We start from the raw sequence: 19,353 nt of genomic DNA on the forward strand, positions 1-19,353 counted from the left end.
TCCAAAGGTTCAAGTGAGCTTTTCTGATAAAAAATTGCTCGTTGTCTGTCGTCGGCGTCGTCGTTGTAAATTTTTCACATTTTCATCTTCTCCAGAACCACTGGGTCAATTTCAACCAAACTTGGCATAAAACATCCTTGGCTTTCAAGTTTGTTCAAATGAAGGAACATGCCTCCTTCAAAGGGGAAATAATCACAAAAATGCAAAATTGGGGTAGGGTCATTTAAAAATCTTCTTAAGAACCACTAAGCCAGAAGAGCTAAGATTTACATGACAGCTTCCTAACATAGTGCAAATTCAAGTTTGTTCAAATCATGGCCCCCAGGGGTAGGTTGGGGTCACAATAGGGGATCAAACTTTTACATGGGAATAAATAGAGAAAGATGAACCTATAAAAATCTTCTTCTGAAGAACCAATGGGCCAGAAGAGCTGACATTTATATGAAAGCTTCCTGACATAGTGCAGATTAAAGTTTGTTTAAATCATGCCCTCCGGGGGGTAGGTTGGGGACACAAAAAGGGATCGAAGTTTTACATAGAAATATATAGGGGAAATCTTTAAAAATCTTCTTCTCAAGAACCACTGAGCCAGAAGAGCTAAGATTTACATGAAAGCTTTCTGACATAGTGCAGATTCAAGTTTGTTCAAATTATGGCCCCCAGGGGTATGTTGGAGCCACAATAGGGTATCAAAGTTTTATATAGAAATATATAGGGAAAATATTCTTCTCAAGAACCAATGAGCAAGAAGAGCTGAGATTTACATGAAAGCTTCCTGGGGCTTCAGGGGCGGGACAAAAATTGCCCAAAATTGCCCATTTTTTCAAAAATCTTCTGTAGAATCGCACGTGTGTAAGGAAAAACTAAATGCACAATGATGTAGAACAGAAGGGCCTCTACCAAAATTGTAAATTTCGTGATTCTCGGGGATGGGGTTTTGACCCCAGGGTGGGGACAAACTTGGTATATAGTATTTATATTTAAGTTTGCTGATACTGTATAAAATCTATATAAATCTAAATGCATACTTAGAAATAGCAGAAAAGGATGTACAAAAAATGGCGAATTTCACAACCCAGGGTTTTGATTCTAGGGTGGGTCCAAATAAGTCATATCTTTTAATGTTTTAGTGTTAATACACCTATTATATTATGTAAAGCTTCTCATCAGTGAGGACATTGGGGTTTTAAGAACACGTCTTGTTCTACACTGTTGCTGAACATTAGAATTTTAGCTTAGATATTCAGAACAGGAATTTTTTTTAGATTTCATAGCCCATGGAAGTAGTGATACTTTTTCACTAGTACTCAGGTGACCTATAAGGCCTGTGGGCCTCTTGTTAAGAATCACGGGTCTTTCGGGTATGAACTTAAAGTCGGATGTCCCCGTGTCGAGGGAGGCTTAAAAAACCTCACACTTTTCACTCAAAGTCAATAAAAGCGTGCAATCGATGTCGCCGGCACTTTATTAGAAAATAAGTAGTAGTTACCCCATATGATATTGTTGGTTATGTGCAGATACCCGATGGGTGTGGTCATAATGACACGAGGGAGCGTAGCTCCCGAGTGTCATTATGACCACGCCCATCGGGTATCTGCACATAAATCAACAATATTATATGGGGTAAGTGACTTGTACCATAGTTTACTATTATTCATTATATTTTATTATAGCTTTCGGAACCGCGGTCGCCTGTTTACAATATGATGCCAATTGTTATGTCTTTACATTACACTTTGTACACCATATATTTCTATCATAATGACTGTCTATCGCCGAAAAATGTATGTTCATTAATTGTTTTTAAAAGGCCGTTTTTAAAGTGCATATAAATGTTTGGACTGTTGGTTTTAATATCTTTATTATATCATTTACGCATTCTCCGACTTTTAGTACCGGTATTGGCTTTAAAGAATTGAAATTTAAAGATTCAAATAAAATTCTAAGAACCCAAATTCGTGCATTTTTCTGTTTAAAAATTTAGCAATATATTCAACTGATGATGGTGGTTACTTTTTTGAAAATCCTATTTGATATCCTTCATTCTAATACATATTTTGACTAAATTGGCTGGAAAAACATTTACATGTATATACAATAGATTTTAAAAAATGGTGAAACATAAGAGAGAGAAAAAAATAAGAATTATAAGATGCGAAACCATAAAAGAAACACAAGTCTGATTCACTCTGTCCGCTAAACAAGTTTATCTCTCAAACGCGTTCTTATCACGTGACTGGGACTTTTATAAAACTCTTTATAAATGATACCCGTATTTCTACGTACACGTGTTTCTCGACTTGAGGAGAATATGGAAATAGAAAGTCTTTGGGACGAGACAATTGACGATATTATCTTGTATCAATGCTTAAGTGAGATTCAGTGCAAATATCTATAATGTATTTGGAGAACTTAGTCTGAGTCAGTTATCCGTGTTTGATATGTGCAATGACGATCTTTAGGAACTTCATACAGTGGACAGTGATGGGTTTTTTTTTCGAGAATGTGGGCGGGGTTTGAAGAAAAGTGTGGGTTATGTACAGATAACCCACACTTTTAACAAAAGAAAGCACACCAAACTATGGTACAAGCTATATCAAATCATATATTTTGTGTGCTATACATTCATGGACCCATAGCCTCCCTAGGCATGGTATACTTTTTATTTCCCCTTTACTTATAAACTTGGTAGGAAGCGTAGATACCCTAATTTTGTAACATACGTGACTGTCGCCGACTCAATTTTTAAAATTGAACAAGCAAATATAAAAATCTGAGAGCGTGTTTTTTAATTTTCTTTGCGTTTATATCATTTGTATTTCCTAAATTTTCATTCAATAAAAGTTTAACACCTTTTGCGTATGATTTTAAGCAGTGGTGTATATATTACTCCATGTCGCCAGATTATATTATGTGATCATAGGGTCAATTAAACACCCAATGTATGAACAAAGATTTCGTATTATCTTAATGTTTTTGATCGATTTTGGCGCCAAAATATTCAAAAACTTTGAGAAAATATTCATCAAGCGATATTTAGATGTGGCATTGAGAAGAAGTTATCATTATTCTCAAAATTTTGCATTTCGATTTTAGAAATGTAACATACGATACGATAAACTTTTTATGAAAACGTATTTGCAGAGCAAATGTTACCCCTTTTATGAAAATGTCGTAGTGTACAGAGAATGAAAATAGAAACATTTCTTTTGCAGAAGTCATTGGTTGGTCTGAAATTTGACAAACGTGTCAAGATGTAATATTCGTGATGTAACATTCGTTACCGAGAAATTAATTAAAGGAAATGATATAACATTTTCCCGCGATTAATTTTCTCTTACGGTAAGTACTGTTACAACAACTGCAATGTTTGATATACAATATTGATTAAGCAGATGAAATGTTTTGGTCTGAATTTGTTCTTCTGATATCAAAGAATGTATATCGTATTCCAAATATCTCGAAATTCCTATGGTGTAAGAATTACATTGAGTAGAACGCTGGTAACATACGTTACTCAATGTAAGGTATGCTACTTAGTCAAATGCTTGATTAGACATCAAATATTGAACTACATATTGACAAAATATCATCATTAACGATATGTTTGTTGAATATCAACTATGTTATGAAGAAACAAATGTGTTATTGTTCCCGCATTCACTAGCATATACAGATATCCTCTGCAAGAAATACAGGCCATGCTTTTCTCTGCTACTGTCCTATTTATGATACATGTAACTATGCAACTCTACATTTATCAATTTGCTAGAATTCAGCATCTTTTCATAATATATCTTAGAAATGAAGGGGTTAATCTCTTATGATTGTTCTATGCAATCTTATAGAGAAATCATTAAAAAATATTTTATCTGAGTGTAACGTATGTTACCAGAAATTCCGTTACGTAATATTATTCTACTATTTTTTCAGAAATGGCGCTTGTGAGAGCAGAAGTACAGAATAACTACCATGAAAAAAAAAATGTATTAAAATATAAGAACAACCATGAAAAAATGTTTTAGAAATAATATTATATGCTCCCCTTGTGGCAATACTGAAAAGGTAAAATGTCTGTATAGACAGTGAAAATAAAGGTTTAACTACCGGTCAAAGGCTATCATAATGATACATGTAAGTTTTGTCTCTCAAAATACTTATAAGCAACTGGTCATTGGAGTAATTTTGTATGACCTTTGACCTTGTGACTTGAAATCCAATGGGGTTCATCTATTCATAAGGGGGCACCAGTGTTTCAAGTTTGATGTCTATCAAGGAAAGACTTCTCAACGGACAATAGCGTATGTCCAGAGTAGTTTAACCGTTGTCCTTTTGACCTCAAAATCAATAGGGGACATCTATGTCTTAAGGTTCACGTTAAATATTCATTCATATCACAGCGTGGTGGATTATACTGACAGTTTCTATGGAAAGGTATTCCAAAATAAGCAACAAAAACATAAGATTCGGTATACATTTAATCAAAATGTTGGGAAATTAAACATTTTCCTTATTATTATTGTAAACAGATTGTTAGAAATGGGTAAATATGTTTCTTTCCATTTTTTGAATAGAAATGATGTGTTTATAGTAATGAAAGGACAAATAAGAAACATGCGTTACTTTCATTGTTTATTATAACAAAGAGCAATCCAGGTTTCAAAATATGTGTCTGTTATTTCTATAAGAATCATGAGCATTTATATAGCGAAACATCAATCTTTTACTTTTGTTTTAATCGCATATTTTTTCCAAATTAACAAATTCAGAAGAAAAGACACATTTGGTAAATTGTTTTGCTTGTCTACGTTATATTTCTATTAAAATTGATATTTCTATTGAATTAAGTGATGTTATGATTTTGCAACATCAGTCGTAAAGAATAACTGATGATGATATCGTTTTGGCATAATATTTTCATGGATGTACTGTTGTGTAAGTGTTGAAACATACGTTACATAATTATAGCGCTACTTCATTTACATACAAAAAAGCTATCGTTCTATATCTATTGCTAGTCTTTTGTTTTCATGTTTCATACATATTGAACTGTTCGAGAATATTTGTTAATCAATTTTATTTTCTGCCGTTTCAAAGATATTGAAAGCGATATCTAGTCGTTTATTTTGCGCTCTTAAAATCTTATTGCTGACTTTTACAGCAGATAATTCTTGTTGTGTTGATTAAATATTCTCTTTGAAAACCTGTCTTTCGCAAATTAGAAAAATATATGCTCAGTCAATTCCAATACAAGTTATGGAATAATACATGGAAAATTAATGTTTATCTTATATATTATCATGTCAAGGACTCAGTAACGAAGGTTACATGTGAGAAAAATCTCGAAAAATATACCATACTTTGACCTACTGTAAAAAAAAAAATCTGTCATACTTAACTTGAAACAATTTAAGGTGAGTGTTCAACAGATATTTACCATTAATAAACGCATGTTACCATATATATTTTGAATGGTCGATAAACCATGATTTTGAAACCCTCAATTACACGCTTTTATTGACTTTGGGTGTTTTGTCGCATCCACCATTATCAGTCGAAAGTGACGTAACATTATGCGTGATGCGTGGCACTGTCTGAGTGAGGTCAGATAATGCGCACATTTTTTGTAAAGGAAGCAAATACTAGTTTAGCAGAGGAATACACTGTACTCTGCTCAGAAAAACGTGTTAAGTTATATACAGTATGTTTAAATGTGAAACTTCAATATTATGAGCGATTTTACAATATCTAGACTAAAGAATTTAACAAAAACGATGTTTATATCCCTTTTAAAAGAATTAAGTCTTAAGAGCATTATCTGTATTATCTGTAACCTGATCGAACATGTACTTGGATCTTGGTCAAAGACGTGAATGCATTGAGTTAAGAATTTAAAAGACCAATGCGAATACGTTTTGGATACACTTTATGGGAAAAGCCTCGACACAATGGATAAGCCTTGTCAGAAATGGCGAGTTAGGTGTTTATATGTAACACTTTTTGTAAGTGTGTATGTTACAGCTTTCATAATTCTGAAACTCATTCTGCAACCGTTCTTAAAGTGTGGAGAGACATCAACGAAACCTGTCCGAGAGTTTGAAGGACCATTTACATAGTTGCACAATGGACATATTTTGCTATTCAACCAGGTGTATTTGTTTCTGTGATTCGCTGTGACGTATTAATCACACACACGGGAACATTTATTGTCATAACAATGTATAGGTACAGTATGAGATGTGTCCGGAAGTATTTACTTCTATTGACGGGAGTCGGTATAGTTATTTTCGGAATAGTGATCCTGCTGTACATAAAAAGGTCAGAACTGCATTGTGTTAGTATTCTTGGGGACCGTTACGCTTCATATGTACGAGATACTGAAGTTGCTTTTCCAACTAAGGAGGAATTGACAGACTACCGGTATAACATGCTCGTTTGTCTGTATGAAATGTACACAAGAACTCTACAGTACCATTGTAAAAGATTTCGACGTTTCGGAGAGATTCCCAGGAAAGGATGGTACATATGTTTAGACTTCCTAAAACCAGCACCTCATAATTGCAGTCTAGTTTCAGCGAACTCAGCATTCGACGAGTCTGAATTCGTCAAACATGTTCAAGAGCATTGTATATGTGAATTTCATAAACTCCTTATTCCAAATGATTTTGAGGTGGAAAATATAAAAAAAACAAAGATAGATCTCCTGACCTTTTCCATCATGAAAAATGACGATATGGTTTCCTTGAAGAAAATTTTGGATGCATATGCTTTCAACGTACACCAGTTGTTAATTGAAATACATTCAGGTTCACTAATGCACTCCAGTGCAGGTGTCAGAGACCTCATTTCTGTTTTTCAGGACTTGCATTGGAGAAACTTTAGATTAGTTTGGTTTGATATACCTTACACTTGTGTCTATTTATTCAACAATCGAGCGTGTAAGTGCATAAGTTTGAGTTTTGTCCATATCAGCAGCGATTTAGAAGGAAATCAGGAGATAAAAAACAGTAAATATTTATTATTGCCTTCATCGCAGGATATCTGGGAAAAATTATCTCGCGTTGAGCTGGCTCGTTCGGTATACAACGAATATATTTCCTCAGTGCAATTCCACTGCAAACATGTTGTTAGAATGGGTAAGATAAACGACGGTGGCTGGGATGTTTGTCATGATTTTATGTTAAAATCACATATGAAATCTCCCTGCATTGTGTATTCTTTTGGAATAGAAAACGACTTTTCATTTGATGACGACATTTCGAACACGTACGGTTGTCGTGTGTACGCGTTTGATCCAAGTATGGGAGTTGAAGATTATCAACGTTCTGAAAAAGTTTACTTCTTTAACAAAGGATTACATAATCATAAAAGAGTAATAAAGAAAGGAAGAATGTACTGGAATATGGATTCACTTGATGGGATCCGGAAACAACTTAATCACACGCAGAAACCAATAAAAATACTCAAAATGGACATTGAACGTGCCGAATGGATTGTCCTAAAACAAATAATTGATACTGGTCAGCTAAGTAATGTAGAACAGTTCTTGGTAGAACTGCATGCGATTGGCGATAAAGAAAAACTCTTGCTTCTAAGAAGTTTATATGATATTGGTTTTCGGATATTTTGGTTTCATAAAAATCCGCTAGGCTCATACTATCACCGGAAAGCTCATAGAAGCAGTGCAAACGAAATATCTTTTATCAATGTATTTTATTTGAGGCAATGTGGATTGCTGTAATAGATAAACAAAAGGAATTCAAAGTTGAATCTATTTCTTGTCAAGTTTCGATGTTGAAGCAACTATTGGGTGGCAGTCACATTAAAGAAAGGTGTTCGCATCTTTATTATTTTACCCCCACATACAATATAAACAATGGGGGATGAAAAAAATGGTAAGTACAATATTATTGAAATACAGTAAAATCTTAGAATATAACACAAAATTAGGATACAATATAAACCCACTGTATGTTGGATAACTACAAACACAATCAATATAAAATCCTTTTATTTAGAATTGTCACATTCCAAAGCTTGCATATTCTTCGTTAGTAGTTAACGGTTACCGAATCCCTAACCACAACCGTATTTAAATCTGACAACCATATCATTTTTGGGGTTTTTTTTTTTTGGGGGGGTGCCATTTTCAAAATAAGAATGATTTTGAAAACACAGACAAAAACAGACAGTCATATAAAGCAAATGCCAAAAATACTACAGCAAAAAAGAGGAGATTCATTCTTTACATTTGAAGGTGTGAATTAAACATACCAGATAAAAGAGATTTAAACGTAAGGAAGGTGTGAAACATACCAGATAAAAGAGATTTAAACGTAAGGAAGGTGTGAAACATACCAGATAAACGAGATTTAAACGTAAGGAAGGTGCTTTGTAAAATAAACATTAATTGCCGCAGTCCCCGAGAGTATTTATTTCAGTTGAAAACCGGAAAAGCGTATTCAGAAAACTTCGTTACAATCTCTCTCTTTTTCTCTCTCTCTCTCTCTCTCTCTCTCTCTCTCTCTCTCTCTCTCTCTCTCTCTCTCTCTCTGTGTGTGTGTGTGTGTGTGTGTGTGTGTGTGTGTGTGTGTGAAAATCTTCAAAAACTTCTGTATCTCAAATCGACTCTTGTTTCCTGTTCCCCCGAAATGCTAATAAAACTTGACAAATCGGAGATAATTCCATAACGACAAAGCTGATAAATCTGAATATCGAAAGGGGTCTTCCTCTTCCTAATGCAAGCATTGCCTTTAAATTCTATGAAAATCTTAATAGGTAATCACAGGTTATTGTGTGCCATAGAAGGTGTTATTATTTATTAATATCTTAAAGAATTACATGTAAATACCATAACTCCGTAACAGCAAGCCCGGTAAACCTGAATTCTTCTGCCAATCAGAGCTCAAGTATTATGTATAACATTTATGACAAGTTCAGCTTTTGAAAAAAAGTTTTGAGAGTCAGTCACTGGATTTTTATCCCTGTTGAATTGTATTTCAGCATTAGCAAACGTTATCATTTTTTTTGGAAGAAATAATCTTTTCAGCTTTTATTTTAATAGCTAAAATAACCTGCGTTTCTGCACCCTCGACTACAGCATTTAGACAATGGGCGAGACGCCCTTATCGCCAAATTGTTGTTTCCTTGTCCTTTTCATTATATTGTTCCATTATAACAGTCTAGCTATATTAAAGCCTCTAATTGACATGATTAAAAATGAACATTGAAATACGAATTTATAGTGCATAACTTTGAAAATCATGAAATATTTAAGAAAAAAGGTGCAAAAATGGATCGTCCGTACAGGTGCCTTGATTGGTAAAATGCACCAATGTTTCGCTCCAAATGTACATGTGAACGTAAAGATAAAACTAATATTACTCAACAAAATAGTTTCAGGGGCCAAGCATCATATATAGTTTACTAAACACAACTCTGATTTTGAATTCATTGTATTTACTTGTTACCTCCCACCAGAAAATTCAAACAGAGGACGGGATGCTCAGGGTTTTTTTGCACATCTGTTGTCCCAGATTTATTTGCACAATGAAAATAATGGTATTTTTTTTATTGGGTGACATGAATTGTAGAATAGGCAACCTACAAGAGGTAATACAAGATGTTGATGAAATTGCCACTCGTAAACCTATAGACAACACTATAAACCAGCATGGTCATGAATTTATTGAGTTTCTCAATGAAACAAACTTTTGTGTTCTGAATGGCAGATTTCCAGATGACAATTTTACGTGTATTTCACGAAAAGGTAAATCTGTAGTTGACTATATATGTATACCTGTAGATATATTTAGATATGTTACAAATTTTAATGTGTTTACAGTACAGTCTATTGTAGATGATTTCAAGTTTCATGATTTCTTAGGTATGAAATCAAAACTCCCGGATCACTCGGCTATTACTTGTGATTTCAGTGTTACTGAATATGATCAAATTGAAAAAAGCAGAAAATCGCAGGAAAATATAAATGGCATTTATGACAATTTATGTAAAATAATTTTAAAAGAAATGGAAACTATCCCAAAGATTGTACACAAAAACTCAAGTAAACGTCTGAAAAATAAAAAGCCTTTTTGGAATGATGAATTACGTGATTTATGGAACAATACACGAGAAAAAGAAAATATGTTTGTGAAATATAAAGGTAAACAAGGTGTTAAATCGGCCCTAAGACGAGAATACATTGAAGCACGGGATATTTTTGACAAGGCGCTTAGGCGCACCGAACGCTCTTACAAGAAAACTGTAGCTAGAGACATTGAGAATATGAGTTCATCAAACCCAAATGAATTTTGGAATAAAATCAAAAAGCTTGGACCAAGAAATACAATATATATTCCAATGGAGGTCATAGATACAGATGGAAATATCATTACTAATGAACGAGAAGTTTTAAATAGATGGCAAATTGATTTCCAAAATTTGTATAACGGTAGCGTGAATACTGATTTTTTTCAAGATCATTACGATAGTTCAAAGCTAGAAAAAACAAGGTTGGAAAATAATATGAAACTTCAATCATTCATCTGCAATGAAGAATTAAATTATGATATATCGCTGGAAGAAATTTCTGATATTGTACTGCACTCTAAATCTAAATCTGCTAGTGGGTATGATGAAATTCCATACAGTGTTCTAAAATTCCCAATGATAATTAAAACATTACGTAATCTCTTTCAACTTATATTTGATTCAAGTATCATCCCTTCCATCTGGAGGAAAGCTATCATATGTCCTATTCTTAAGGATTCCTCCTCGGACAAACGCCTGCCAATGAATTACCGAGGTATCAGTCTCCTATCCTGTATCAGTAAGCTTTATAGTGCATTTATTAATAAAAGGCTTGTTACTTACTTGGAGAATAATGATATTTTGGCAGATGAACAAAATGGTTTTAGAAGAGGGAGATCCTGTGAAGATCACGTATTTACTTTGAACAGTCTAATTCAGAATAATAAAAATCTGTATGTTGCATTTATTGATCTAAAGAAGTGTTTTGATTTTGTAGATAGAGACATGATGCTGTATAAACTTCTGTTGAATGATATAAATGGTAAAATGTATAACTCGATCAAGAATATTTACCAAAGTTCAGAGTCATGCGTTCGAGTAAATGGAAAACTTACAAACTGGTTTAGCTGTAAAACTGGTGTTAAACAGGGGGATAACTTATCTCCAACTCTATTTTCGATTTTTGCAAATGACCTTGTTCATGAAATAAACTCTTTGGATGTGGGTGTAAATATCGCAGATGAAAAGCTGTCCGTTTTATTATATGCAGACGATATAGCCTTAATAGCTAAGACACCGGAAGAATTACAATGTATGCTACAAAAACTGCACAACTGGTGCAGGCGTTGGAGAGTCCTTATAAATACTGAAAAATCCAAATGTATGCACTTTCGTAAAACTAGAACAAAAGGAACAGAGTTTGAATTCACTATTGGAACAAATACATTAGAAATAGTAGATAGCTATAAATATCTTGGAATCATATTTACTTACACTGGAAATTTTACAAAAAATGCAGAAAATCTTGCTAAAGCTGGAGGACGGGCACTTGGAAAAATTATTTCTACAATACACAATAATAAAGAATTTGGATTCACTGCTTACGAAAAATTATTTTACTCTTGCGTTTTACCTATATTAGACTATTCGTCCAGTGTTTGGGGGTTCAGAAAATTCCAGTCAATAGATAATGTTCAAAATCGAGCCATTAGATATTTTTTGGGAGTACATCGTTTTGCGCCTTTATTGGCAATCTATGGAGATACGGGGTGGATACCCAGTCAATATCGTCGATGGATTAATATGATAAGATTTTGGAATAGAGTATTGTTATTTGACAGTGAACGCGTTACTAGAAAAGTGTTTGAAATGGATTATGATATATGTAGAAACAACTGGTGTAGTGCTCTGAAAGAAATTTTGCAAAATTTGGAACTGGAAAGTTATTTTGACTCAAAATTGTTAATAGACATGAATGTTCTTCAAACAAATATGCATTACTATTACTCAAATATCTGGAAAAATGAAGTATTTAAAGTACCTAAATTGCGAACTTATGTGTCTATAAAATCAACCTTTGGTCGAGAAAATTATGTAACATTGGATATGCCAAAATACTTTAGGTCAATTATGTCGCAGTTTAGATGTGGTATTTTACCTTTAAGAATAGAGACGGGAAGATATTATGGGGAACCTGCTGTTGAAAGAATATGCTCATTGTGTTCATTAAATTGTGTGGAAGACGAAATTCATTTTTTACTCTATTGTCCATTGTATTCTAAACTTAGAACAACTTTGTTTGAAAACACGGGATTTGATCAAATGTCAATGTCAGATGTAGAGGTTCTTCGAATGTTAATAACAAACTACCCAAGACAATTAGCAAAATACTTGTACTCCTCCTTTTCTCGTAGACAATCTATTATATTTGGAAAAATCAACAACTGAGCTATTTATACATTATATACTTATTATACATGTATACACATGTATGTATATATAATTATAGAAAATGTTATTATGCGCAATTATTTGCATTATATATTATTATATCGATGTTTAAAGTGGCATATAGGCCCGACGGGCCGGGTGTTTATTGATTTGTGTATTGTGATAAAATTGGATGTATGAATATATGTACACATGCCACTATAATAAATAAAATTACTTACTTACTTACTTACTTACTTATAGGGATCTTATTTATATGCTTCGCTGCGTAAAACACAGGTAATAACTGCGAACCAGCTAAAATTGACCAGTTTACTTAAGAACCTACAACACTGCCAGGTTACGTTGAAGGTTTCTGTGCAATTACTTTTCCATTTAGTAAAATGTTCTTATTTCTACTGATATAACAGGTATGATTATGGCGTAAAGAATGAATTTTAATCGTAAAATCAATAATACGGAATTCTTTAATTCGTAACGAAGTTCTTAGGAATGACGTACATAAAGATTACCTTCAAAGTGGGAACCAGTTTAATTTAAACCAGTTTTGTTTTTCAATGAGCGAGGAAAATAATGCGTCCGTTTTGTAAGACTTTCTTATTTTAACTGAAAATACAGATATATGTTGTAGACAACATATTTTATATTTGCAAATCAATGCACACAGATCACAGAATTCTTTTTTACTGTTACGAAGTGATCAAGAATGACCTACTTCAAGATCGCCTTACTGTTACGAAGTGATCAAGAATGACCTACTTCAAGATCACCTCAATGCCCACAATTTCTTCGTATGATAACTAGTCAGCCCGCGGGCTGACTAAAAATCTTCCCAATGAAATTTGAATTATCGTGTGCCATAGAAGTGTTGGCGGACAGACAGAATGGTTACTATAGGACATCCGCCATATGGCGGTGTCATAATTAATATCTATATCATATTCCTTACTATTATATCTTGATTATGAAATTCAACTATTTATTCCATTTATTCACTGTAATGACACTATGGCAAGGTGTTTTGAAAATAAGATATCTACACTTAAAGATATACATGTATAATATCTTTTACATGGAGATAACAACGCTTTCATTTAAAGAGATATCTCTTTCATCTAGAGGGATACAATGTATCTCTACATGTGTCACTTTGAGATATATCTTTCACTTAGAGAGATATCTCTTTAAGTTAATACAATGTCTCTTTACCTTTAAAGAAACAAAAGTATAAGAATTTGAATGAGAGAGATCTTTAGAAACAAACGAAATATCTCTTTAAGCGTCCAAAGGAGATATCTTAAACAAAAAGAGACAAGTCTAAGTCAGATCTCTCTCTCTCTCTCTCTCTCTCTCTCTCTCTCTCTCTCTCTCTCTCTCTTATTTCAATTCTGGTCAAATGCACATAGAATACACCCTCCCCCTGTCCCAAAGCGAAAACCTGCCAAAATCGTCCAAATATTGACAAACAAGAGAATCTAAATATAAACATCACATGAACCCACGTTACACTTGCCACTATACCAAGAGTCAGAGAATGAAGCTTTTACATGTACTAGGTACATTTATCTTAGACATAGTGATTAAAACTAGATAAAATACAACTTGTGGTAATATTGGTGCATCTACAGACACATTTAATACCCTTTGATATTCATGAAATAGTACATGTATATGCATGTACAATAAATTTTTTAATACATGCTTATTTCCCTTTTTGTGATATGGAGAATCTACAATATAAATGGATCGAAATGTAGATTTTACTTTGTTCCTAAAAAATCAAAAGAATCAACATTCTGAACTTGCTAGGCTCAGACATGCGACAACTGGTTAATGCCCCAACGACCTCCAACTTTTACATTAGCTCACTACATCACATAAATGACGAAGGTTGATAGTCGTGGAGTTTTTTTATTTTCAGTCATGAATACTAATAATTTTTTTCAAAGATGTTAAATTGACAGAGGCAAATAAACATCTAAAACACTAAAATACTACCGCTGAAACCACTCCCCTAAAAATAACTTGCTGAATGAAACTTCCGATTTATTCCACTTCCCGTTTGAAGTTCACTAATTCATGTTTCGTCTATTCCAACTTAATCTACCACAAATTACATATGTGACACAAATCGTTAACTCTCGATCAACAACATTTCGAAAAGGAAACAAAAGGCAATATATAGCAGGTGAAGGCGGTTAAGCTGACAGAAACACAAGTTACAAAACAAAAGGCAATATACCAGATGAAGGCGGTCAAGCTGACAGCAACACAAGTTACAAAACAAAAGGCAATATACCAGATGAAGGCGGTTAAGCTGACAGCAACACAAGTTACAAAACGAAAACGGAACCCAGCAGAGGCAAGGAATTTTTTTAGGCAAGTAGATACGGTGCAGATGTTGGGCTGAATTTCTCGAACGCGTAAGAGATTTGAAAACTGATCACTGATATAATAAATGTTTTTGCAATACTATAAGCAGTTTTGTAGAAAATCCTTACAAATTTTGTGAACCGAATGCATGCGATATTAGCGTTCAGTCGATTAGATACAATTTATCTAATGAAAGACTTAATTAAGTACATGTATCAATATTTGTGTAGAATTTGCTTTGGTATCATTCAGTCGGAACGAGCTCGTTTAAAAATAGCGTTCAAATGTAAGAGTTCGAGGTATAAAAGGAGACAGGGACGTTAGCCAAGATTCTTACATGTAGGGGTACTAAAACACAAGGATAACAATATCAAACTGCTATAACGAATCGGATATGTTTCGGTTATCACAATGAACAATGTTTAAGATGTTGGGGAAAGTTGATTCTACAAAAACATTCTCGCACACCCTATTCTAGGTCTACGTTTACCTTCTAAGGGGCGAGACAAAAAAAATCGATGCCGGATAAAAATCTAAATTCAAATAGTTAGGGGGAGGGGGATAAAATCTCCCGTAAGTTTCTGTTATCCGATGTCGGTTAAACTTTAGTGGCGAAAGAAAACAGGCAAGCGATTGTTAAAAACCACATAATAATATTACATTTTGATAAACATTTAATAGTCTTAATATACACTTTCATTTGTGAATAAACAGTATAAAAGGTATACAGAATGTTATGTATAATCGTATGATTTTACTTGTTAATCGATTAGTTTCAACATTTATCATATTTACTTTTAAGGGGGGATGGGGAAAACTATGTGAATTTATTTTTTTTTTCAGATATTGAACTTTTGATCTCGCTCCTCCTAATGGGTAGAGGATAAACGAAGACTGATAGTATGGTATGCGAGAATGACGAAAACTTTGGACCATGCCTATTGAAAGTCCCAATGAATCACCATAACTCAATTTTAAATACTGGTAATATACACCTCTTCTTTTTAAAACAAAATGACCACGGGACACATCGCTCACATGAAAATTTGAAGTCTCACTATCTACGATATAAACCCTAATCATGACCCATATAGACCAGGAAATCATGGCGTGAACCTAAAGCTACACTAGATGAAGGTGCTATCAATTTCACATAATGCACCCTTGTGGATCAACAACCTTGATGTGGCTCCGATCTGACCTTACGAGTCATGGATCCCATGGGGATCCGGGTTAGAATAGGTCCTCAGTACCCCTTTCTTGTCGTAAGAGGCGACTAAATGGGGTGATCCTTCGGATGAAACCGCAAAAAACGAGGTCCCGTGTCACAGCAGGTGTGGCACGATAAAGATCCCTCCCTGTTCAAAGGCCGTAAGCGCCGAGCATAGGTCTAAATTTTGCAGACCTTCAATGGTGACGTCTCCATGTGGGCGAGATATTCTCGAGTGGGACGTTAAACAATATACAATCAATCATGGTGTGAACCAACTGAAATTACACCGAATGAGGTTGCCCGCTTGTGCATATAATACATAATTCTGACATATTGTACCGATGTCGTTTTTGAGAAGCTATTCAAATATTTTCGAATGCATTTCTATGAAAAATTTACACCCCCTTTTGTTGCCCCGTCCAAACTCCATGTGTTATGGTAATGACAGACTTGAATCTACACTACATGATTACCCTTGAATATAAATTTGGCATGAGTACCATATTTGCTCCTTATAAAGATTTTTAAAAAGAATGCCATGAAGGTTAGACTCCTGGGATCATGGTGGGATCAAAATTAATCTACAGTACTTTACTATACTTGCATATTAATTTGACAATTGAATTTGTTCTTGAAAAGAAAATGTTCACAAGACGTTTCTATATATTTCTGTGTAAAACTATGTGGCCCCGTTCAGACTCGAGGTGTCCTGGTAAGGTTTAATTTAACATATGCAGCATATTTGTTCTGGACAGGACTTTCAGAAGAATTACTAAATAAACAGACGAACAGACACTTGATCAAATAAGCGCACCTGAACCTTCAGCTCAGGTGAGCTAAGATCATTATTCTGCATTCGTATCCGTTTATTTTTCCAGGTTCCTTGAGATATCTTCTTTTGTGCCATCACTCTCATTTTCTATGCCTTCACTTCCTGCAAACTGTTCATCTGCAGACGAAGCGCTATCAATTGACCAATAAGAGCTATCGAATATCCTTGAACGTCTGCTTGGGGTTCTCGTCTCCTCTGGTTCCTCGGGAAGATCCTCTAATACATCAGGATTGATTTTCTGCAGAACTTTTCTCTGTTGCTGAAGAAGGAAATCTAGTTTTGTTTCTAATTTTTGCACTTTGAATTCCACGAATTTGAGATGCTTTTTCTTTTGCTGCATTTGGTTCAAAATCTCGTATCTGAAGCTAGATATGTCTTGCTTCAGTTCATCAAGCTCCGCTGAAATAAAGAAAATGCAGATGGTATATGTATTGCAATGACATGCTTTTTGATTTGTCCCATTTGAGATTTTTTTTCTTACGTAGAGGCAGCAATCGTACAATCCTTTATTACTTAAAACATTATTTCTATAGTAGTATCTAAATTCAAAAGTATTCCTACTTTATTTAATTGATTTCAGCTACATTATCGAAGGAAGTTAACATAAACATACCATCTCTATTCTCTACATCTCTTTCCATGTCGAACACAAAGCGTTTCACAATTCTCTTCATTACTTTCTGTGAACAGACATATCAAATCATTCATTACAATTTCGTGTGTGGGGCTATATTATTATGCATTAATACCATCAACTATAAACTGATGATTTCTCCATTGATAAATAGCTGGTTTTACTAATATCTTATTTCTAATCAAGATATAAATACCGTGTAGGTAAGTTTTTCATCGTGATCACTTCCTTTTGAATCGTTTCTCATGAAGCCGTTAGTCAGTCTCTGTACGAGAGTCTTCTTTTGTGGTGTATTAAACTTCTGTAGATTACCAGATTAACATATATTACAATCTTTCAATTAATGTATTGATGACTCTTTCTTAAATTTTGAATTTAATTTAGTTCTTACTCAGTTTAATTTCATTAATATGACTAACGGTAATACCTTTTTGGCTATAATATGACTAACGGTAATACCTTTTTGGCTATAAGAAAGGTGAAGATAACGAACAGTGATAAATGTTGCCGTTTACGTTCTCTGTCTTGAGAAAGTACTTCCAGTATTTGAAATCATTCAATGACACTTTATCATATAATTTTCTTTCTTCCGATTTATTTTTAACGACCACAATTGAAGTTTTAAAATCTGAAAAACTATTTGGAAACTACTGATGGATAATCTATATTGTCTTTATGAATAATTGATACATATACATTCAGGAAGTGTGCCTTGATAACTTACCCCTGCATCCGTCATGTTATTCTCTATCTCCTGTGTTGTTTCATTTTGTTCCCTCTTACAGCAACAAGATTCAAACATTTTACAGACAGATCGTGGAGTTGGAAAGATGTTAAAAGGAACGGGCAGCTCGTTGTTGTTTTTGATGAACTCCATGTAAATTTTACTTCTTGCAAACTTCCACTCAGTATCAGCTTCTTCCTGTGAATATGAATGTATTTGCTAAACATTATATACCCGCTGATGGCAAACCCTGTCACCTATGGACCCAATACCAAAACCTTTAAACCCCATTATGTTAATTAAATGGACCCAATACCAAAACCTTTAAACCCCATTATGTTAATTAAATGGACCCAATATCAAACCTTTAAATCCAATTATGTTAATCAAATGAACCCAATACCAAAACCTTTAAATCACACTATGTTAATTAAATGAACCGAATACCAAAACCTTTAAATCCCACTATGTTAATTAAATGAACCCAATACCAAAACCTTTAAATCCCACTATGTTAATTAAATGAACCCAATACCAAAACCTTTAAATCCCATTATGTTAATTAAATGAACACAATACCGAAATCTTTAAACTCCATTATATTAATTAAATGAACCCAATACCAAAACCTATTAATCCCATTATGTTAACTAGAAAACTGACACAGTCAGCAAGGGCCCCGCTGAGGGTTATTAGAAGAAAGTGACTTCTGTATTTGATATAGCAATGTTTGGGGCTGGTATATGTGTTAGAATTGATAATATTCAAAGATATATTGGAATGCATTTGTGAAAAAGGAATCATGAAGCATATTTATGAGAGACTAATACAAATTTAAATTACTTCTGTTTGACACACACTCATCCACTCAAACACAGCAGTGCAACTAAATCTCATTGTAATGGGGGATTCAAAATGGATAACTGGTACAAAATATGGTACATACTATTCGAAAAGGATTATGAATGCTGTGTTCACGAATTGGTTGAAGTACAACTTGTTTAATACGTAGCCTGATATTTGTGGGTTTACGGTTTTGGTTTATATAATACAATTATTATCCAATGCTGGCGCAGGATGCCGCGCACATTTGC

At 33.9% G+C, this 19,353-nt stretch overlaps 1 protein-coding gene across 1 annotated transcript in view; it reads right to left on the reverse strand.

Annotated features, from left to right (window-relative positions):
• Positions 1–16,935: 16,935 nt before the first annotated feature.
• Positions 16,936–19,353, reverse strand: part of LOC130051451 (short transient receptor potential channel 7-like) — a 37,671-nt gene continuing 35,253 nt past the window's right edge. Inside the window, exons 12-15 of the mRNA XM_056153390.1 lie at positions 18,260–18,457; positions 17,732–17,836; positions 17,515–17,581; positions 16,936–17,300 (exon numbers count right to left, since the gene is read on the reverse strand). Of these exons, the coding sequence (XP_056009365.1) occupies positions 16,936–17,300; positions 17,515–17,581; positions 17,732–17,836; positions 18,260–18,457 (735 nt within the window). The remainder of the gene's footprint in view (positions 17,301–17,514; positions 17,582–17,731; positions 17,837–18,259; positions 18,458–19,353) is intronic.

This window comes from Ostrea edulis, chromosome 2, assembly GCF_947568905.1.
Source record: "Ostrea edulis chromosome 2, xbOstEdul1.1, whole genome shotgun sequence".
Lineage (NCBI taxonomy): Eukaryota > Metazoa > Mollusca > Bivalvia > Ostreida > Ostreidae > Ostrea > Ostrea edulis.